This window comes from Triturus cristatus, chromosome 1_1, assembly GCF_964204655.1.
Source record: "Triturus cristatus chromosome 1_1, aTriCri1.1, whole genome shotgun sequence".
Classification (NCBI taxonomy): domain Eukaryota; kingdom Metazoa; phylum Chordata; class Amphibia; order Caudata; family Salamandridae; genus Triturus; species Triturus cristatus.
The window spans coordinates 1,116,183,703-1,116,208,280 of record NC_140579.1 but is presented as its reverse complement, the minus strand read 5'-3'; the positions used below and the strand labels follow the sequence as shown (position 1 = coordinate 1,116,208,280).

General features: G+C 43.7%; 1 protein-coding gene across 1 annotated transcript in view; it reads left to right on the top strand.

Moving 5' to 3' along the window:
* Positions 1-24,578, top strand: part of PIK3C2B (phosphatidylinositol-4-phosphate 3-kinase catalytic subunit type 2 beta) — a 692,267-nt gene that overhangs the window by 653,559 nt on the left and 14,130 nt on the right. Inside the window, exon 28 of the mRNA XM_085647698.1 lies at positions 23,254-23,335. Coding sequence (XP_085503824.1) covers positions 23,254-23,335 — 82 coding nt within the window. The remainder of the gene's footprint in view (positions 1-23,253; positions 23,336-24,578) is intronic.

Here is a 24,578-nt window from a genome sequence, read left to right as displayed (position 1 = left end):
AGGGCAGCTGGAGCCCCTCACTGGGCCCTAAAATCACCAATGCCCAAATACGTGGCAGCTGCCCGCTACCGGCAGTGCAGCTGGATCCAGCAGGTTAGGCCAGGCAGGAATAGGAACCGGCTCTGACGTTGGAGCTGCCCGCAGCGAGTACTGGCACCAGGGGCGGGCACCGACTGTACCCCGACACACCCCCCAACCACTGGACGACAGAGCCCTACTCACCGGGCTCCTCTTGCGGAATCAGCTCTCCTTCTGGCAGGCGGGGCTCTCTCGCGCTGCAGGCCTGGTCACGCAGGGCTCTCCTCCGCTCCGGAGAGCCCCGCCAGCAGCAGCGCCTCGCCGGCCTTCACCCGGGCCCCCTCCTGGGACCCGGGACTTCGTATGGAGCCGGCGGCCTCTGCACTCTTCCCCTCACCACCGCGGGGCTCTCCCAGACTCCCGGGAGCCCCGCTCGACCACCCGATCCCTTCCTGCCTTGGCTCCGCCCACGCCAGGCAATCTGCAGACCTTCCGGGTCGCCGCGGGCAGCGCGGCGGCCCTCAGCGGCACCTCGGGTCGCGGCGGTGATTTTCCTCAACTCGAAGGGCGGGGTAGGCTCCCGCGATGAGGGTGCTCAGCGCGGGGTGGGCACCCGCTAATTACATATGCACGCAGCGGGGTAGGCGCCCGCTGTAAGGTTTAACTCGGCAAAAGGGCGGCAATACTGCGGGGGGGGCTCCAGCTCTGAGTCAATTAATCTCAAAGATGCCAGAAATATCGCTACAGTACGGGGCAAGCGAATTGCAGCGCCCACCAGGCGCTGGGTGCAGGCAGCTGGGATTGCAGCACTCACCAACAGAGCACAGTCAATGAAGATGTAGCGCCCAGCGAATATAGCGCTCTCCTTCCGCAGGCAGCTTGAATCTAGCGCTCTCTCTCCGCAGGGACTGCAGTCAGGGTCCCACGAGGCGCTTGCTGGTTTCTGCGCCCTTGGTTGAGGGTCTCTTGAGGGGGGGAAGTTGAGTTGGTGGCTAAAGGCAGTTTAATCAGTCTCTGCCAGTCGTCCCTGGGTTCTCCTCCCGCCGGGCCAGATCAGTGGGTCAGTTCAGGATCACTCACTCACTTAAAAGGCAGCGCCTAAGCCCTGTCACTTCTAGCGGCATAGGTCCCTGACTAAACCCTACCGCCTAAAACTCCTGCGTAGGTTTCTCCAGGTCTGCTTTGCCCCAACTATAGCTTCCCTCACCCTGTGGATAGTAGAGGGGGGTAGGTAGGCTCAGGGCCCAGCACACAGGCCCATGTGGCGGTAACCCCTGGCAGCAGGTCCCCTCTCTCTCAGGTCCACCCTCTGACTGAGCACATGGCAGCCCAGCTCCGCCCTTTATACGCCCCTCACCCCACCTACCAGACAGTTCTAGAAGCGTCTGGGGAAACTGGCTCTAACTGGCCTAGGGGAGGGGTAGAGCACCCTGGGTGCCAGGCTTCCCTCCAAAAGCTGGGGTTGCTGGGAAATAACCACTAGACTGTTAACCCAGCTCAGTCAAACAGTGCAACCACACAGCTATGGCATCCATTTTAAGTTACATGTTTAAAATGGGGAAACTCAGTCTGTGTACACCATCACACAGCTTCAATCTTCGCATTTAGTTAACATGCGATTTCCCTTAAAAGCGAAATATTTCAGGGAAAAGGGCCAAGTCCAACACCTCCACTCAGCACATTATATGTTATCTTCTGCATCTTCAGAGATGTAATCTAGCATACACATCAATTAGGTTAAATCTCGCTGCCATAGCAGCTTACCTACAAAATAGACGGCACCTATCACTGTTCAGGGTGCCTGCCATGAAGGCATTTATGGAAGGCCTCAAAAGAATAATTCCTCCCAGGGTACCTCCTTCCCCTGGAATCTAAACATCGTCCTCACAAGATTAATGGGTCTTCCATTCGATCCTCTGCATAAATGCGAACTACAATTCCTCACAGGGAAAGTCGCTTTCCTAGTGGCCATTACATCTCTTAAAAGAGTCAGGGAGCTACAGGCACTAACCATTCAAGAACCATTTTTACAACTCCATCATAACAGAGTGGTTCTCAGAACAAATCCCAAATTCCTTCCTAAAGTGATCTCTCCCTTCCATCTGAACCAGTCTGTTGATTTGTCAGTGTTCTTCTCGCATCCACAAACAGTAGCAGAAAGGGCTCTTCTTGCACTGGACGTAAAGAGAGCACTCCTTTACTATATAGACAGAACAAAACCTTTTCGTAAAACAAAACAACTTTTTGTATCCTTCTCACCGCCACATAAAGGCAATCCCATATCAAAATCTGGCATTACAAGGTGGATTGTCAAATGTATACAAATTTGCTACCAAAAGGCAAAACGAACACTATCTATTCCCCCTAAAGCACACTCTACCTGAAAGATATGGGCTTCAATAGCATTTTTAGAGAACATTCCCCTAGATGACATCTGCAAAGCAGCTACATGGTCTACACCGCACACATTCACAAAACACTATTGTGTAGATGTGAAGGCAAAACAACAAGCTAGTGTGGGCCAAGCTGTACTTAAAACACTATTTCAAACTACTCCAACCGACACTGGTAGTCGCCACTAAGGAGGAGTGCTACTATGCAATCTATGCATAATGTGTGATCTACAGCTCTTCTGCCTCGAACGGAAAATGCTACTTACCAGTATGCATCTGTTCTTGTCTGTAAATCCACACACGCCCACCCACCTCCCCGGCTACCTTTATCTGTTCCAGTATTATCTTAATTAGATACAACATACAGGGACATCTCTTTCTGTTTCTTACAAAACTCCATCATTTCCCTTCTTGGCGAAAAAACAATCTGACGATGGAGTCAATGCCTATGCGCACTATTGTCCAAAGGAGGAGCCACCTATCCCGTGACTTCCAAAGACTTTCCAGGACAACAACAAAGTGCAAACATCTGGGCCCAACACCAGATGGCGATCTATGCATAGTGTGTGGATCTACTGCTCTACATGCCAAGAACAGACCTACTGGTAAGTAGCCTTTTCCTTTCTGAGCTTTCAGACTCGTTGAAGAGATATTTTTGTCAGAATGCCTGCTCTCTTTACTGAGTGTCCATCCTGTGGCAGGAACAAAGCTTCATCTTATGCCCACAAGTTATGTGTGGTGTGTTTGTCTCCCTATCACCTTACTAAGAGCTGTGACATTTGTCAGAAAGAACTCAGAGATAGAGAAGGCATAAGACTGCGGGGATCGATGGGAGACATGAAGGCTGACGAGGAGAAGAGAAAGAGATAGCAGAGCTCTTCCTCCCACCACTCTCCACAGAGGAAAAAATCTGGTACAAACTCCCACAAAAGGAGATCGGATTACAAGAGGTCTCCTTCACGACATTGACACCATCATCGTTCTCACCGACGTCATGATTTGATGGCAAGGACATCGACGTCGCTGTTGAAAGGTATGGCCCCATCCTGTTCGCCTTCAAAGGAGGGGTCAACGTTGACAGGCTAACATCGTTACCATTCAACGTCAAGATTGACCGCAGCCCTGATTTCAGAACCGAAGCCTGCCTCAGCACCACCATCAAGATTCTGGTCAAAGTCGAGGTCACACCACTCGGCATCGAGGTCCCACCGCTCTGTATCAAAGTCAGTACCTTCAATGTCGAAATGGTATCATTCGACGTCAAAGTTGCTGCAATTAATGTCGACACCAAACCCAGATTAATGCTTGGCGTTGAAGAGGCATATGTCACAGCTGAAGAATCCAGTCATGCCTAAGGTATGACGTCGATGGCATAATTTTTGACGTCGAGAGATGTTCATATGGAGATTTCATCACATTGGTCTGGGTCGTCCTTGCGTTCAGACCTTCCATCTCCCGATCAGGCCGTGAATCTTCCATCAATCCGCCCTATAATACCATCAGAAGATCCACTTTAGGTGCACTTACAGCCCTTAAATCTCTTTCCTGTACGGCAGTGCAATAGGGCGACCACTATGTCGCCAATTTGCAAATGGAAGGTTCCATCACCAGTATCATCTAGAAACATGACACCATCTACATGATCAACATCACCGGATACTACTTCCACTTCCTATACACCCACTTCTCCGGCCCAGTCACCATCTAGAATTTCATCTGTGGACGACATTCTGACATTGCAGGATGCTCTTGTAGGAGAGCCACTATATTTAATATTCAAGCTGCTGCTCCTCAACATTTGGTGTCCGTAATACTAAAGACTTTACAGCCCAGAGCTCCATCTAGACCTCTACCCCCACTGCTTCCTGTTCTTATGGAGATCGTACAGGAGAAATTCCTAAATCCAGCCACGGAGATCACTTAAAAAATATAAGCTTCCACAACAAGATCCGGAGTTTCTCTAATCCGATCCATAACCAAATTCGATCATCGTAACGGTGGTGAGAAGAAGACACGCCTCCGCTCCGGAAACTACAGCTCCGCCCGACCAAGAAAGCAAAAGAATGGATGATATAGGCAAGAAAATATGTGGCACAGCTTCCACACATCTGCACAATGCCAATTCAGAGGCTCTGTTTGGAAGATACCATTGCGAAATCTGGTAAGGCATGAAATCATTCATGGATGATCTATCATCCATCAACAGAAAGGCTGCCTGGAGATGGTTAACAAGGGCTTTCTCATCTCTAATTAGGCCATCAGTACTTCGGTAGACTCCGTAGAACTGTCAGCAACTGCCTTGTCACATGGCATATCACGGAGGCGTGCATCTTGGTTAAGACTTTCGTCCTTTCAACTGGACGCACAATTGAAAATTGCTAATTTGCCATTTTCAGGGTAATCTCTCTTCGGACAACACACAGAAGAGGAGATGATAAGCATGAACAACGAAGCTGAGCCACTAAAAGCTGTCAGTTTAGAAGAACAAAAGAGGGTCTTTAAACAATTCAAACCTAGAGACAAGCAAGGCTACTATCATAGGGTTCATACCCCTAGATGGCCTTATCAGTACCAGCAGCAACAAAGGCAATCTCAGATGCCATTCCAGAACAGATTTCAAATAAGAAGAGTGTTAGAAACGGGGTAGCGTGGTGCGGAGCGGGTAGGCCAAACTAGGAGGCATTGTGTAAAGTATCTGCGCAGCACACTCACAGGCGACACACTAGGCACACTACAAAAGGAGACTCCACACCAGGATGCATGAAAATAACTTGTGTATCATAAAACACGTTGTAGCATGCAATCCCAGGTACAGATAAACTGTGCCAACCGGCACAGTGTAGCAGTTCACAGGGGACTATTTACAAGACAGGGTCAATCGGGCCGCTGCCAGAATCATCACAAGTCCAATAAATGTAAGCATCAATGATGAACGTAGAGCAGCCCGTACCTACTGGTGAATAACTGAGCTCAGCTCAGCACATTAGCATGAACCCTATTAGGCATAAAAGCGGTAGCATGAGGCAAAAACTTGTGAACATAGGCATCACTCCCATTAGCATAAACGCATGAGGCATCTCAATAGGCATGAACCATTAGACCTAAACCTGAGGCAGAAGTGCATTATCATTAGGCATGGAAAACCCCTTATGCATCTTAACTGTGCTTCTCATCACATTAGCAGTAGGCCGGAGAACCTCATTAGGTATAAGCACATGAATCGGAGTAGGCATCATATCATTGGAATGTAGAACTCACAGTATGCCGCAAATCATCAGTGTCAGCATTTAGGCAACATTACCGGCCTCAGAACCTTATTAGGCGTAGTCATAAACATGTGAGCATAAATCACATCAGCGTGAAACATTAGGCAAGAATCAAGTGGGCGTAAACCTGAAGCATAAACCTCGCCAGTTCAGGCATGAAATGCAAACACCATAGGATGGCATTAGGCCACCTCATAAGCATAAATGCAATATCATCACCTTGGGCACAAACACATGAGCCTGGAGACATTAGTCATCAAACTATCACTGCAACTCTTAAGGAGGACTTTAGGCATGAATAGATTATGCATAGAAATACATTAGCATTGCTACCCTGAGGGAAAAAACAGCAGGTAACATTTTGGGCCTAAAGACATTATCAGTCGGCAGAAATAACTAGGCAGAACACCAACAGCATAGGTCCATGAGGCCTAAGTACATTATGCATAACCTTCGCCACCTTGCAATAAGCGTAAAAGCATTATACAGTGACATGTGAGCATGGAGGCATTATCATGGGGCATAGGCACAACCTGGCTTCAAAAACAAACAGGCCCCAGGTGGCAGATCAGTCTTTTGGCGCAACCGTTGCCACTGCCCACTGTCCGGCGAGGCAGTGGTGTAGAATCAGGTCAGCACAGTCGCATTGGAGCCCCCAAAACAACACTGGGATGTTGGAGCCCCCTCCTCTGGGGCTCGAAAGTCAGAAATGCCCCCTCGGTGCAGCTGCCCACTGTCAGGTGGGGCAGTTGTGCAGAGCGTCGCACGGGCCCTCCTGGTGCCCTTCCCGGCACCCACGAAGCTGCCCGGAGCGCCCACTCACCGGGACACCTCTCGTGGCCTCCGCTTCTTGGCTGCAGTCACCGGGGCCCTCTGGTGGACTTCTCCGGTCTCAGGGTTGTCCTGGCGGTTACTTCCTCTGGTACCGCTTGCTACTCGCGGGGCTCTCCTCAGCACACGAGAGCCCCGCCTGGCGCATCCCTTCACCCGGGCCTCCCCTCGTGGGGCCCGGGACCTCCGGTTTGCCGCTTGGGGAGGCGGGGTGGGCTCCCGTACTTCGTCTTCGGTGGGCCGGGACTTCCGCAAGGCGCTCCTTCCTGCATCGGCCCCGCCCACGCCAGGCAGCCTGCAGGCCTTCCGGGTCGCCGCGGGCAGAGCGGCGGCCCCAGTTAATCCCTGGGATGCGGCGGTGATTTTGGACAGTTTTGAAGTGCCGGGTGGGCTTCCGCTATTAGAATAATTTCCAGCGCGGCAAAAGCACAAGGTAGGCACCCGCGATAGGCCGCAACATGCGGGGTGGGCACACGCTGGTTTTAGAAAGCATGAAAAGTGACGCCATAACACGGGGTGGGCACCCGTGATAAAAATAGGCACATGTGCGGCAATACGCTGGGTGGGCTCCCGCAGTGTTTTTAAACGAGCCACTCTCCCTTGCAACGCGGGCCCTCCCTGGCACACGGGGGCCCCGCTGGGATTATGGATTTTCCTCCTGGGGGCACGAACGCGGGGTAGGCTCCCGCTGTTTTTGAAGGAGAAGGCGTGGTGGGCTCCCGCCGATTTCAGGCACGCAGGGGACAGACGCTCCTCACCCCCGGCCAATGAAGACAGAACGCTCACGAGGTGCTAGGGACCTCACAAGTCCAGGCCCCACAGAAGAAGGTCGCGCCCACGCTCCTCACCTCCTTGGAGTACAGGCAGTCCCAGTATAGCGCCCACTTCTCTAGCGAGTTGAATATAGCGCTCACGAGGTGCTAGGGCAGCAGAGCAGGCAGGCAAGGCTGGGCAAGATCAGCAGACAGTGGGCACTCATCAGTAAAGGACAGCAGCTCCTAGAAGCAGTCATCTCCCATAAAGTGGCACTACTCCTGACATAGCAGTCTTCACTCCAGCAAAGGCTTCCACTAGCCCTGTTGACAGCAGAGGGGTACAGATGGGCTCAGGGGCCAGCACACAGGCCCTTGTGGCGGTACCGCCTGGCAGTATGTCCCCTCAAAGTCAAGTCCACGCTCAGTCTGAGCACATGGAGGGACAGCCCCCCTATATATACACCCCCCTCACCCCACCTACCAGAAAGGGCTAGAACCTTCTAGAAGGCTCCTGGCAGTTCCAGTCCCAACTGTCACTGTGGGGGAGGTGTAGGGCACCCTGTCACTTCAAACACTAGACCGCCAACCCACCGCAGGCAGGCGGCACAAACACACAGCAATGGCGTCCATTTTCAAAGTGACATTTCTTATAATGGTGAAAATGAACTCACGCACACCATTGCGCAGCTTTTAATCACACACATATAGCAAAAAGGGTAGGGTGAAAAGGCGAAAAAGTTTGGGATGACCCTGCAAGCAGGGCCAAGTCCAACAAAGAGCCTCTCCGAATAAGCATCTCAGACCAAGGGCAAAAACGTTCTTAATCCAGGCAATGAGAGATACGCACCCCCCTCCATGGTTTCCAACTGCTGTGGGGGGAGTGGTGGCATTTTTCCCAGACAAGTGGAAAAAGATCACAACAGACAAATGGGTGATAAACATCATTTGAAGTGGCTACGCTCTTTGCTTTTCAGTCACTCCACCACCAGTGCCTCCACAACAGATCACTTCAGCCCTTTTGGACAACATCAAAAAAGAAACATCCCTATTACTACAGAAAAAAGCATAGAGAACGTTCTGCCACATCAGAAAAATCAAGGGGTTTATTCGAGATAACTTTCTTTTCCAAAGAAAAATCAATCCAGCAAATTCCGGCCAATTCTGGACCTCTTGTTCCTCAACAAATTCATGAAGATTGAAAAATGCTAGCTTTGCACCAAATCTTCCCACACATAAGGAAAAACTATTGGCTTTGTGCTGTAGACCTGCAGGACGTGTACGTCCACATCCCAATCATTCCTCACCACAGGCAATTCCTGTGGTTTCTGGTAGGATCACACCATTACCAGTATGCAGTACTCCCTTTTGGCCTAAAGACAGCACCTCGTACCTTCTCCAAGTGCATGGCAGTGGTAGCGGTGCAGCTAAGGAGAAAAGGTATTTTCGTACATCCATGCCTGGATGACTGGCTAATAAGAGCAGATGTTTTACACAAAGCTAAACAAGACTATGCCATGACAACATCTCCCCTGGCGTCACTAGGCCTTCAGGTCAATGCAGAAAAGCCAATATCCACTCCAGTGCAGTGTCTCACTTTTCTGGGAGAAACTTTAAACACAGAATAAGAAAGAGTGTATCCAGACCAACAGTCCATCAAATAGCATCTCTTCTGGGATCAATGGCATCTTGCTTCTCTGTCGTGCCAAATGCACGCCTTTACATGAGACCTCTCCAGATAGGCCTGGGAGATCAATGGTCACAGAAAAGAGGTCTCTGGGAAGATCAAATTCTCCTCTCAGTCATTGCACTCCAATCTCTCTCATGGTAGGCCAACCATCACAATCTTCTGTTAGGAGTCCCCTTTCAGAAACCAACACCAGCTGAAACTATTATCACAGACGCCTCATTAACATATTGGTGCCCATATATGAAACATCTTGCCATTCAAGTTCGTTGGTCTTGAAAAAAACAGTCCTAGCATATAAATCTGCTAGAGTTGAACGCTGTTCACTTGGCTCTCGAAGCTTTTCTTCCATCTCCCAAATCAAAAGACATCATGATTCAGACAGACAACACTACTATACTGTTTGATATAAACAATCAAGGCTGAAGACAGTTTTCTCTTCATACTCGAACAATGTGGCATTGGGCTCTAGCAAGAGGACTTTCTATCACCACAGCCTTTCATACCCAGGCGTTTAAAATGTAGAGGTGGATTTTTTCAGTTGTTGCCACAAAGAGAATCACAAATGGGTCCTCAATGACTAGATCGTGGTATCCATCTTCAATGATTGGGGCACACCTACACTGGATTTATTTGCCACCACCGAAAACAAAACATGCAGAGACTGTGTCCAGGGTTCTAGAACCACACTTCCTGGGCAATGCCCTATATTGGTCAACTCCATTTGTCTATTCCTTTCCACCAATTCCGCGAGTAATGCAGAAACTATACAGGTCACCTATCACAATGATACTAATTGCTCCGGATTGGCCGAGACAGTGGTGGTACACCGATCTGACAATTTTCCATAGCCCAGCGCAAACGTCTGCCACTCAGACCAGACCTCCTCTCCAAATTTATGGCAAACTTTTCCCTCTAATGATTCAATCGTTCAATTTGGCAGCATGGCTCCTACGGTCATCGAATACAGACATGTAAATCTCCCAGCAGATTGCATGAACATTTTGAATGCATTTCCACTAGATCATACTCTGCCCTTAAATAGAAACATTTCTGCTTGTGGTGTTGTGCTAGGAACCATGACACCATTACAATGCAGGATAACATCATCCTACCTTATTTATCATACCTTGCCCAATCAGGACTCCAATTGGCCTCAATTTGGGGTTCATTTCGTAGCCATTGATCCAGCGTAAGACAGGGAAAATGGGGAACGACATATACCGATATCCTCCCTGCGGTGCAGATCCGTTGTCACGCACACTCATTCATACACGCATTCATTGGTGGGGCCCATAACACCAACTCACACACGTCACCATTCAAGAGTCTACACATACAGGAGGGATGAGTAATTCAAGCGCTGGACATGTGAGGGGGAACACCTTATAACCTATAGGGAGAGAAAGTTATTTTACAAAATATACATTAACATCCGTCGCCTATAGATCCCTAATCCTAAGCATCAAGGCACTCCTCCCACTTGGTTGACAGACCAATTAGTTGGATTGGTTGATGGTGATTTAGAACCAGCTAAAACACATTTAAGACTCAGAATCCATATTTCCCTTAATGAAAAAACATAAACTCATATTTCTTGTTAATCAATATTCGTTTATCTAAAATTTCATAATGATTTATATTTGCATTTGTGTCGTCAAAGTTTAGAATTTCTAGATCAATTCAAGTAAATCGCAGAGCATCATATTTACCTAATCTGGCTATTTGGGATCCTCTAATTCATTGGCTCTGCATAACCACCGAGCCTGTCGCAAATTGTCCAAATAAAGCAGGCCAAAGCACAAAGTCCTCGGCTCAGCACGTTACAGTCCCCAAATTTATCAAAGGACCAGAAATCGTGCAAGCATCTATCATGGCCCGTGGATTTGGAAAATGTTTGCAGTCATCAAGCGGTCGGGCAGCATCTGGACCATCAGGAAAGGCGTCACGAACATAGCTTACCTCTCTATTCTACCACCCTTTTTATAATGATTTCATGTTAAAGAAGATACATTTCTAGGCTTAGGACAGTCTTGATTGGCTGGTTGGGATTGTCCGATTCTTATTCCCAAATTCTCAGTACAGTTCGAGGGGTGAGGTCACTTGTCAGCCAAAGTGTCGGCTTGTTCCGGTTTACTGTAAGGTTGATTGTTCCCCTATCTTGGCGAACCACTAAATTCATATCCTTGACCGGGAACATGATCAGCAAAGGTCGCTAAGAGGTTCAGGATACTGTTCGCACTTGCACAGTTCACTCCGCACCTCACGAGACAGTGGCCACTTCTACGTGCGATGTCAGCGGCCATATTGGATTAGGCCCAGATGTCAACTTAAGCGAAACAAACACAAAATAATAATTAATACATAGAAATGGTGATTCTAATGTTAACCCCTTACTAATCCCTCTATGTGCTTGTATTTATCTAGCATATAGCGACATTCAAAGCCATTATATTCACCCTTTTCGGTCCTCCTCGATGATGCAACATCACAAAGCAACATATATCATACAATATTGTATTACCACATACACTACTCATTAATATCGTACAGATTTTAGTTATAAAAGTTATTTAGCCATGCAAATAGCAAATCCCATGTGTAGTTTAAGTTTTAATAATGTTGCAATACCTGCTCCATCAATCCCCCCCCTTTTGTGATTATATCACCACAATACCTAAAATGTTGTAAATTTATTATAAATGAAAATTAATTCATTCATTATTAGTTCACATTTCTGTTTCACCAATTTCTTCTCCTCTTGCTTTTCTATGCATACTATCTTTCATTTCTTCTAATTTTACTTCTTCAAATTCTTTCTCGTCTTTATTTTCTCTTTTTCAAAGTTTCTCTTTTTAAATTTTTCTGTATTTTCTTTCTTTTACAATATAAACATCCTAGTCTTAAAATGAATACTAGAAAAATCACACAGGTTAATGGAAACATGATCTTACCTATAAATGTACTACCTAATTTTAATAGGAAATATTTAACCCCTTCTGTGCCCATGACGAGATGTTCTCGTCATGGAGCGCGGTTGCGCTGTGCCCATGACGAGACTATCTCGTCATGGACCCCGCCCGCTAATACAATGCCCGGCACAGGAGGGGGAAAGGGCGGGGCACTCAAGGGGTTAATAAAGGATAATCTCTTTTCAATCTTTTCCCAAACACCTTCAACCTCCAGTGGTGCAATTTCCTCATGCAAATCAGGTATATTTTTAATGTATGTCTTTAGATCTTGACTTTCATCAGGAATGTAAGTACAATAATGTTGAACTTTCAGCATTCCACAGACTCCACCCTCTTTTGCCAAAATGATATCAAGGGCAAGTCGATTTTGCATTACCATGGCACGCATGGCAACCTTCTCAGTATTTACCAATAAAAATCCTCCAGCGGTGCTTGTTGACAAGCGATCCACTACTGTTGATAATTTTCTAATTTTGTGTTTATTCAGAGATATTCCCACTGCTGGTATCAATGCTCCAAAAATGTCTCTCACAATTTCTGACCAAGATTCTCTTTTTCTACGTGTTAGTTGACTACCTATCTCATATACACCATCTCTTCCTCTTCCCACATGGAATATCTTTGGGAAAACCAGGCCTACATAACATGTGCCATACCAATGGTCTGGCAAACAATAATATGCTTTGTTACCGCAGATAAAATATAATCCAGGAAAAACTGGATTATTTCCTCCTTTAAATCCCCATCCACCCATGATTCGATATGTATCATGGCAATCACTTGTACCTACAAAATAATTATCATATGCAGTTTGATTCCTTCTAATGCACAACTTTCCTTTCTGGGGCCAATCTAAAGCCATTGTTGGACTAGCTTCTCCTTTCAAACGTTTTTCCTTTTTGACATCCCAGACTGTCTTTTCCACTTTTTCCTCAGGTACTTTCTTTTGCATTTTCAATCTCCTTTCTTCAACCATATCCAAGAACACTTTCTCCTCCTTCTTTAAGCTGCAGGTTAAATTATTTCTAAATATGGACTCTAATGTTAGTTCTTTGGTTTCTAAGAAAAGTTCACCTTTGCAGGTTTTACTTTATTTAAATTTGTTAATTACAGGTACTTGTGAAAATATTATCTACATCTGAAAAGTAATATTCTAATTTCCCTACTTTGTAAAACAAACTTGCTATTACACTACAGGTTATTCCATACGTTACTGGGAGGTGATGATAGGTCACTCCCTCAGACACAGATGCAGGTAACTGCATGCAGACGTAGCTGTCCCTCACGTCCATCGTCTTTATATATTCATACAGTAATTTTGAAAATACATTGTTAGAGAAATCATTTATATACCTGTCTTTATGTAAATAATTTCTATCTATATTAGTCGGATATACTTTCTGAAGCTTTTCTATATTAGTTTTATTCTCACTATGTCCTTCTATTGTTTCTAGCGTAAATTTAAATGAAATCATTAAAGCCAACACACTCCATAGAAGCATTAGTAATCCTGTACAACAACAACACATATTAAACCATCTTTTAAGAAATACACATTTCGTTTTTCTACTCTGTGTTTGCCATTTCGAAAAATGATTAGTGTCTTTTGACTTAGCCTCTCCTACTTCACAACTAGTATTGTCTAACACAAGGCTCTAAGCACCTATTTGGTTCTATCAGTTATGTCTTTTCCAGTAATTTTATTGTCTTTCACTTTTCTTTCACAATCTCGATACAGAACATCCATTTCTTCTCCAATGTCGGACAAGATAACTCTCAGGATTTCTGATTCTTCGTCTTCCTCAACCACTTCTGGTACAGTCACCTCTGGATTTTCTTGGCTATCCGCCTCTTCTTTTATTTCAGGCAGCGCCACATATGACCATTCTGGCGACTTATACTTCTGGTTAGGTTTTCTCGTTCTCTTATTTTCCTCTGCTGTCGTTTATCCTTTGCCTTTCAATTTTTCTTGACTAGATACTTCATTCACTTGTTCAGCTCTAGATGAATTCACTCGTGTTAATCGGTATCTCAATCTCTTTATTTTGTTTAGCCAAATTTCATCTCTTACTGATCTTTTCAATTTATTTCCTTTATCATTTTTCTCAGCTCTCCATGCTCTCTTTCTCAGGACTCTACCTTCTGGTACTTCTTCATCACTGCTCTCTGATTCTGTTGCAACTTGACTTTTACTTTCGACTGTTTTTCTTTCCACCACCTCTTTTATTTTCCCTACTTCTGTCCCTCCTCGTGTTTCTTCCACACAATCTTCCTGCTGACTAACTGTTCCTTCCTCTAACTGAGTGTTTGAATTCCCTACAACTCCTCGTGGGTCTTCCGCAAAAATCTTTCCCTCACTTTCTAGATCTGTCACCTGACCATCTGCTTTTGTTATTTCAGGTGGAATTTCTCTCAACTTTCCATCAGGAACGTCTTTATCGAAAACTTCTTTAATTGTTTCTTCACTGCTTTTCTCTTTTCCCGTGTTTACCTGTGCTTGTTCAGTCTCTGAGTCTGAGCTGGTGTCAGAAATCTGTAACTTCCTCCTCAAGGGAATGTTCTCTGGGGAAACGGTCAAATTTGGTTCTGACTCCCCCCTTTCAAGATTTTGTCCTGTTCTGGTGGCCTCAGTATCAAATTCAGAGCTAGTTTCTGATTCTTCAAAATACTCTCCTTCCTTGTTATCCACTGGGTTTGGAATTCGCAAGGTATGACTAGCATGAATCCAGTTCTTTACTCCTACACATTTCACAGCTGTTGTCGTAGTTAAAATCACTTGTCGTGGTTTTCCCAAACATGGGACCAAACAGTTCCTTCTTCTGTGCACTTTAATTCTCACCCAGTCACCTGGGCTTAGATCATGAGCTGACTTCTTTTCAAGGGTGGTGGCATCCGATCCAACCTGATGAAACATAGAATGTACGGAGTCAGCCAACCCCTTACAGTAATCCAACACCAAGTCATCAGAGATAGGCAATAACTTGTTGACTGGTATGAATACATGCCTCATTGCTCTTCCCATCACTATCTCGTGGGGACTCAAACCTGTGTTCCTATCTGGAATTGATCTAATAGTCATGAGTACCAGAGGCAAGACATCAGGCCATTTCAATCCTGTGGCTAAACGCATCTTTCCTAATCTGTTTTTAATAGTGCCATTTACTTGTTCCACCACACCAGAAGCCTCTGGGCGATAGGCACAATGGAGTTTTTTTTATTGTACATTCAATGCCTCACAAATTAGCTTCATGATTTCATTATGGAAATGTTTTCCTCTATCTGACTCAATTGTGACTGGAAACCCAAATCTAGGGATGAACTCCCTCAGAAGCAGTTTTACTTCTGTAATTCCATCACTTCTTGTGGGATATGCTTCTACCCATCTGGAAAACAGGCAGACCATCCCTAAAACATACCTCAACCTGTTACAGGGGGGCATCTCAATGAAGTTGATTTACATTCTGGTGAAAGGCCCTCCTTCTCGACCTATCGTTCCTAGATTTACCACTGTTTTCCTTCCAGGATTGAACTGTTGACATATAAGGCATCTTTGACAAAGGCTCTCAGCTACAAGTCTGAATTTTGCATTGTACCATGTCTGCTTAAACAATCTAAGCATTGCATCTCTCCCTACGTGTGCTTGTCCATGATGCATCCGTGCAATGGCGGACACCATGCTATCGGGCATAACTGGTCTTCCTTCCCGATAGACTCACACATGATCTGTTTCCCTTGGTGCACATCCTGCCTTTACCCACTGTCTCATTTCCTCATCTCCTGCTTCTTCCTGTAACTGCCTCACTTCTTCCCATGTATTTACAATGTTAGTAAACAACAAGGGACATGAATTCATTTCCTTTTCTCTTGCCCGATTCACAGAGTTCTGATTTCGCGCACAATATTGAGCCATATCGTTTGCATACTGGTTTCCTGCTGCAATGTAATCTCCAGTCTTCGAATGCGCAGCACACTTCACAACAGCCAATTGCTTAGGCAGCTGTATCGCCTCAAGCAATTTCCCAACCACTTCAGCATTCCTTATTGGGGTTCCACTTGAGGTCAAAAACCCTCTCTGTGACCAGATGTGGCCAAAATCATGCACTACACCAAAGCCATATTGACTATCGGTTATCACAGTCACTCTTACATTCTTTCCCAACTTACATGCTCTGGTTAACGCAAAAAGTTCAGCAACCTGGGCTGATTTTACTCCTTTTAGGTAAGATTCTTCCATTACCGCTGCTACTGTGCATTCTGCATATGCTGCACTCAGAATTCCTTCGTCTGTTCTCAAGCATGACCCGTCCATAAACATCACAGTCACTTTCTGTCAAAGGCACATCTTTTATATCAGGTCGTGGTTTGGTATAGAAATCAAGCACATCCAAACAGTCATGATCCACATCATCTCTGACTTCCACATTCTCAGCATCTGGCAATAACGTTGAAGGATTCACATTCAGACATCTTACAAGGCTCCCATTTGTTGCACCTAATATGACTTTCTCATATTTAGTCAGCCGACTATGCGTCATGAATTGAGTGCGGCTCCGCGTTAAAAGGATTGCCACATCATGAGGTACAAACACTCGCAGAGGATATCCCATCACAATTCCTTCGCTCTGTTCCAGACTCTTACAAGTGGCTGCTACAGCTTTCAAACAACCAGGCAATGCTACAGCTACAGGGTTGAGTATAGCTGAAAAATATGCAATTGGTCTTCTCAGTTTTCCATGTTTCTTTATTAATACAGAGTGCACATCCATTCCTTTCGCTGCAGTATAGTTCGAATTCCTTCTCATAATCAGGCATACCAAGTGCTGGTGCCTCACACAAACTGTCTCTCAATTGTTTAAAGACTGTTAATTCTTCCCTATTTAATTCAATGGTGTCCTTTACATCGCTTCTCGTCAGACGTACCAAAGGTTTTGCAATCGGGGAAAAGTTACTTATCCACTGACGACAATATCCAACCATTCCAAGAAACATTCTCACTTCTCTTTGCGTCAATGGGGCTTTCATTCCTTTTATTATCTTGATACTCTCTGCAGTTATTTTTCTCAGTCCTTTTTCAATTTTGTGGCCTAAATATTGTACTTCTTTCTGACAGAACTGCAGTTTCGATGGGGATACTTTAAGTCCTCCATCTGCTAGATGATTTAGCAATGCTATGGTATCCACTATACAAGCTTCTCGTGTTTTTGACGCCACAAGCAGGTCGTCAATTTACTGTACCAGTACTGTGCTCTCTGACATCTCTAGATCTTCTAAGGACTTTTTCAATATCTGGTTAAATATTGAGGGGCTCTCTGTATACCCCTGTGGAATTCGGCACCATGCCAAAATACGTTCGCCAAACCGGAACGCAAAAATCTGCTGACTGTCTTGATGCAATGGGATGGAAAAGAAAGCATGACACAGGTCAATTACTGTATACCATTCTGCATCATGTGGAATCTGATACAAAATCACAGATGGATTTGGTACAATAGGACAACATGACACAACAATTTTGTTTATTTTTCCCAAGTCTTGCATTATTCTAAATGTTCCATTAGGCTTTTTCAGACCCATAATTGGTGGATTACATGGACTACTCATTATTTCTCTCAAAAACCTTGTTTAATCATTTTCTCTATTATAGGAGTAACTCCTTCAATTATTTCGGGTGTCAATTTATACTGAGGAATATTTGCGTAACTTATTCCTTCCTTTACAGTCACTTTTACAGGATCTACATTTTTCATTATTCCCACATCTTCTCCTGTGAAATCCCAGACTTCTGCTTTTACTGTCTTTTTCAGTTCTTTTGGTAGTTCTTCAGGGTTAAATACACCAAATGCCTCCGTAATCTCAGGTTTCATATTAGCCATAGTCATTTTATACAGTACATCTTCATCAGGGGTCTCAAATGCTATACCATCGGGAGTGCAAAATATGGTGCAATTCATTTTGCACAGTAAATCTCTTCCTAACAAATTTACAGGGCTTGAATCACACATGACAAAACGGTGCATTTCAGAAAATTTCCCTATGTTAATTTTACTGGTTCAGTGAGGTACGTTTTAATCTGTCGGTTGGATACTCCAACTACTTGGATTGTTTCATCCGAGAGAGGAAGGTTTTTAACATCAGCTGACCTGACAGTTGAACGAGTAGCACCAGTATCTACTAAGAAAGTAATATTTTCATCATTTACCTTTCCATCCACAAAAGGACCTGTCTGGTCTACTTCTAGAGTTGCGCCAAGTACGCACTCCTCTTCCTCCCCTCGGCACCGTCAATAGCTTTCTTCTGACTCTCTCATCGCGATGTAGCCAATACTGCGAAACAGCTCTAGCGCGCGGCAGCTTAGTTACCTGTTCTTCGTTGTAGAATCCTGTCTCATTACTGTATTTCTGAGGATTTACGCTCTGTGGAAAAGGCGGTTTTGGCGCCTGATTCTGTTGGGCAACAACCTGCTGCTGTCGCTGTGGTTGACAACTCACCTCTTTCTGCACCTGCGAATTCAATGATGCATTATCACCATTAGTACTCGGGGGAAATTTACACTCGGATTTCCAGTGCCCTATTCTTACGCAATTATGACATGGCCACTTCTTTTTGGCTTCTTCTATATTAAATTGTCCCTTTCCTTTTCCAACATTAAATTTAGGTTTCATACCTGCACCATTTGCCTGTTCAATCAATTGAGCTTCTGTCTTTCTGCCACTTTTACCTGTGCCCACATAGCCTTTTCTTTTAATTTACGCTGTTTGACTTCAATTTCATCACTAAAATATTTTGCATGTCTCAGTACTTCACCTATTTTCTTATTTTGCCAGTCCACTGTATGCTGTGTAATCATTACACTTATTTCTGGACGCAGCCCATATACAAATCGGTATACAAAGTGACTTAAGTCTTTTTCACTCAAATTTTCATCACCACTAAACTGCTTAAAGGCGAGAATTAACCTCTCATAATAAGCATTTACCGATTCCTTAGCTTCCTGATGAGTTCTGTCAATTTTTACCCAATCAGTCTCCTTGGGAGGTACTTTGTTTTTCATAAAGGTAATTACCTATTCATATTTTTTCATAACTTCAGGATCAGGGGCACCTGTTTTTGGGTCTCTGGGGTACTCTTGTGTAGGCCAGTTTATCATGATTTTGGATTCTGTCCATAAATCTGCTGGTACTATTATGTCAAATAGACTATTTAAATCAATCCATAAAACTTTTGATAACTTTACGGACCTATCTACCTGCCTATACCACTCAACTGGCTTTTCGCGTAGTCGAGGGAAATCATTGGTAAATGACAAAATATCTTGTCTAGTCCAAGGGACATGTATATATCCTCCTCCTGGAATTTCCCTCATGGGACATTCTGTTACTACCTTTTCCTTTTCTCTTACGGGGAAGGATGCAAACGTTTTGTCTGAGACATCATCTCGTTTTCTAAACCACCTACTCTTCCATTTATCTACATCTCCCCATTTTCTTAACAAAATGATTGTCTTTAATCTGTGTTGTTCTTCCTGCGGTGTTCAGATTTTCAATATCCTTTTCAGAAAAATCTACTCAGTATGGTTTTTGTAAAGCTTTTACTCTCTCGAAGTCTATACCCATTTTATTTGCCACTTCTTCTAGTCTTTCGTGGAGATTCCTTGCTCTCCAGGTTAGACTTTAACATAAAAATAGTAATTCTTCATCCTGATAGGTTTTTAACTTCTCCGTGGGGAGAGTTCCTACTATTAATTCTTCCAAAACAATCTTCAGCTTGGCCACATCTATAGATTGGGATTCTGTATTTTTCTGCTGTAAACTCCTCAGCCATTCACTTAATTCTTCTGAAGTAGGCCCTACACTATTTTTCTCAGTATTTTGTTGTGCTAAACTCTGCGGTGATCCTGGAATTTATTCTGTCGTCATTATTATTCTATCCACTAAACTTTGATTTACTGTCAAATTTTTAGGCGTACTTTGTTTTGAAATACCTGCTGTTTGTCTCCATGGGTTCTCATCTGCAATTTTTTCTGGCCTCTCGGTTTGTTTATTACTGTTATAAGGAATCGTCAGACAATGCTCACTATCCTTCTGTTTATCAAAAATAGGCATTACAGGTCCTATAGTTACTGGAACGGTTACGGCCTCCACATTTTTGGTCAATTCCCTAATCTTTTCAGTTAACTCTAAAGTGATTTTTGCTAGTTCAGCTGAATTTTCATTACCTGTTTTACCATGTTGTGTTTTCTCTATTTCTCTAAAAGAATTGTTTCTTTCTACTACTTGTGGTACTGATTCAATTTTTATATTTTGTGGAATCTCTCTTATTGGGGCACTTGGTGTCAATAATGTGGAATCTGATTGATATGGGGGTGGGTTTTTATAAAACATGTCGTCAAGAACATCATCCTCTGATTCATGCACACCATACCCTCTTGACTCGACATTATTTCTCTTTTCCATACATTTTCTATTGCTAATTTCTTCAGCATCTCTCACAGGAAACAAACCCTCAGTCATATTTGCGCTTCGCCATCTCCTCATTCTATCATCATGATTCTCCTGTCCATACGATCTACCAAACATATATTTGTACCTTCCGCCACTCCTCTGTCGTTCTCTGTCATGCATCTCATCTTCCCATTCTGTCAATGCTTCAAACTGTGTTGGTCTAGGTCTCGGTTCTAGATTCATCATTCTCTATCTCTAATTTCTCAAAACCGATAAATTGAACGAACCATGTTCCTGAAATGCTAAGACTCCATCATCTTTTGTATACTTTGCCCAATTGTCCAACCAAATACAAGTATGATATCCGTATTTCGCAACCATATAGGATGCGGGCAATTTTGGTGGGGGAAGCAACTGTCCCTCTCTAGTCACAATCGGTTTGTCCTTTTTAAATAAGCTCTTTATTTTTCCAAACAAGGACTTTTTCTCTTTTTCTGGTGGATCCAGAAGTCGTCAAACAACATAGAACTGGATGCAACTCAACATAGTGTTAATACATAAACCTATACTTAGCCACAAATCAATAAGCAATTTACAAGCAATAATCACCAAACCAATGCAATAAAACCATCCTCTGCTACCAGAAAAACTGATCCAGCGCAAGACTGGGAAAATGGGGAACGACATATACCGATATCCTCCCTGTGTTGCAGACCCCTTGTCACGCACACTCATTCATACACGCATTCATTGGTGGGGCCCATAACACCAACTTACACACGTCACCATTCACGAGTCTATACATACAGGAGGGATGAGTAATTCAAGCGCTGGACATGTGGGGGGAACACCTTATAATCTATAGGGAGAGAAAGTTATTTTACAAAATATACATTAACATACGTCGCCTGTAGATCCCTAATCCTAAGCATCAAGGCACTCCTCCCACTTGGTCGATGGACCAATTAGTTGGATTGGTTGATGGTGATTTAGAACCAGCTAAAACACATTTAGGACTCAGAATCATTATTTCCCTTAATGAAAAACCACAAACTCATATTTCTTGTTAATCAATATTCGTTTATCTAAAATTTCATATTGATTTATATTTGCATTTGTCTCGTCAAAGTTTAGAGTTTCTAGATCAATTCAAGTAAATCGCAGAACATCATATTTACCTAATCTTGCTATTTGGGATCCTCTAATTCATTGGCTCTGCATAACCGAGTCTGTTGCAAATTGTCCAAATAAAGCAGGCCAAAGCACAAAGTCCTCTGCTCAGCATGTTACAGTCTCCAATTTTATCAAAGGACCAGAAATCGTGCAAGCATCTATCATAGCCCGTTGATTTAGAAAAAGTTTGCAGTCATCAAGCGGTCGGGCAGCATCTGGACCATCAGGAAAGGCGTCACGAACATAGCTTACCTCTCTATTCTACCACCCTTTTTATAATGATTTCATGTTAAAGAAGATACATTTTTAGGCTTAGGACAGTCTTGATTGGCTGGTTGGGATCGTCCGATTCTTATTCCCAGATTCTCAGTACAGTTCGAGGGGTGAGGTCACTTGTCAGCCAAAGTGTCGGCTTGTTCCGGTTTACTGTAAGGTTGATTGTTCCCCTATCTTGGCGAACCACCAAATTCATATCCTTGACCGGGAACATGATGAGCAAAGGTCGCTGAGAGGTTCAGGATACTGTTCGCACTTGCGCAGTTCACTCTGCGCCTCACGAGGCAATGGCCACTTCTATGTGCGATGTCAGCGGCCATATTGGATTAGGCCCAGATGTCAACTTAAGTGAAACAAACACAAAAGAATAATTAATACATAGAAATGGTGACTCTAATGTTAACCCCTTACTAATCCCTCTATGTGCTTGTATTTATCTAGCATATAGCGACATTCAAAGCCATTATATTCACCTTTTTCGGTCCCCCTCGATGATGCAACATATACCATGCAATATTCTATTACCACATATACTACTCATTAATATACAGATTTTAGTTATAAAAGTTATTTAGCCATGCAAATAGCAAATCCCATGTGTAGTTTAAGTTTTAATAATGTTGATTAGTATACAGGCAATACTCATTTAATAATATTATAGTTAATAGATTATATAATTAGTATTTTCATGCATGAATAGAGGAGGTATACACAATTTTGCAATACCTGCTCCATCACCATCACTGCTAAATGCCTTTGTTTTTCTTATCCGTTTTATAATTGAGTGTGAATATCAACATTTTACAATAGACCCACTGAATGTGTTTTTTTTCATTAGAACAGCTTTTGAATTTTTTATTTCACTGTTTTGGTTTACATTATTAAATGTCCGTAAAGAGTAAGGTCTTTACCTTCACCCTAGGTTAGCAATAAGCATGGGCTGACCAAATGAAATGTTAGATCTCGTAAATTTTTTGCACTGCGTTCTCAGTTTCATTTAATTCTTTTTCTTTCAAGTGTTTCCGACTGTGATCCATTTGTCCAGATTTTTTGTCCTGTATTATACTCCCGTTTCTTTTTTCTCTTTAACAAAATCTCACTTTTCCCATATCATATCATATTTCTGTTGTCATTTTCCTAAATCTGTTCTTTTCTCCACTCTCATTTCTTTCCTCTCATATTGTTTACAGATCTACTTTTATTCATGTTTCTGTCTCCTTCTTGGTGATTCTTTGTATTACTTAAAAATAATTTACAGAGCTAAGCTGCAAAACGTGGCAAAGGCAGATGCTGGTGGTGTGGGTGAGGCATGGGAGATTTGGGGTTGGGTGGGGAGGTGTGGTGTTGTCAGACCATAAGGAATTGCATCAGAACTGGGCATTGGCTATGATATGAATCTACTAAAATTGGACTAGTGTAACCTGCATATTTTTCTCTTCCTTAGTGTGACCTCATATACACATTTTTCCATCCTCTGCCACGAGATGAGAAGAATGTTGGCAGTACACCAGCTCCAAAACCTGCAGGTGAGGATTTGGGGCTAACTTGTGGTGATCGCATTAGCTGAGTGACTTACAAGTAAACTATTGTATGACCTACACAACATATAAAATGACTGAATGACAGGATATAAAGTGACTCCGTGAATGGTAGTGTTTTGCAGCTCTTCATTTACTACCAGTTTATTTTTTAGTGTAATAGCCCATTGAAGTGCAAAAGCACAACTGCTAAAGTATGTAATGCGTACAAGATTCTTTAGTTTGATACTGGTGAATAATGTATGAGAATCTATAAATGATTCAATGTTTTAGAAGCAGTTTCCTGTTGAGCCACAAGGATCAGCAGATCCCAGTGCTTGGAAGTAAGACGTTTGCAGCAAGCGCTTCTGTAGGTAGACATGTTGTGGATACTCCTTCCATATACCTTTGAGCTCGGAATGTTGCAAATTAGGTTTCTTGGATGATGTGGTTTCGGTTTAAAGGTGACTCGTTTTAAATGCCCAGAAACCCTCAGTGCACAAGGACACAAACTCCACTTCAAACTGGTTTATTTTCCGCCATCGGGTTAAATGTCTTGAGTAATAGCTTAGCTGTGCATCAAAGAAAACTTTTGACGACAAAGGGCATGGGAACTCAGAATTTGCATCAGCACATTTATCCAGCATCAATCACTTTGGGATTGTTCTGAAAAGCCTGGGGAGAGGTCGTATGAGAATTACTCATTTGGGTGAGGAATTTGAAATCAATCAGTTTACATTTTAACCCACTTGCAATAGCAAGTTCCTGTGGTCAGAACAGTGCTGGTTCTGCAAATTCTACTTACTGATTAACCATGGAGGGAGCTTCTCTTAGACATGCATTGGTTCTTGTTGCAAAAATGCCATCTAGAACTGACTGGAGAGAAGGTGGGTGCACTACGCAGTAATGCAACAGGGCTTTACTGAGCCCCTGGCTAGAGTGGATGCTGAGGACATTGAAGGATTCACGTCTGATGAAAAATTGGGGAACCCCTCAAGTAGTCCATTAAACCAGCAGAGTCTCTGTGGCACACTTTTATTGGGCTCCACTTGTGACTTAGAAGAACAAGGATCTCCAGTACACCCAACAAAGTCTATACCCAGGAATAAGACCACCCTCTGGTTTCAGGTGTCTCATTGGGATCCGGTCACAATACCTCTGGCTTCAAAAGAACACTGTTCCCAAATACGCCATGGACCATCTCTTCCTGCCTCCCTCATACGCCAAACTCCGAGCCCCTTCCAGGACTGGT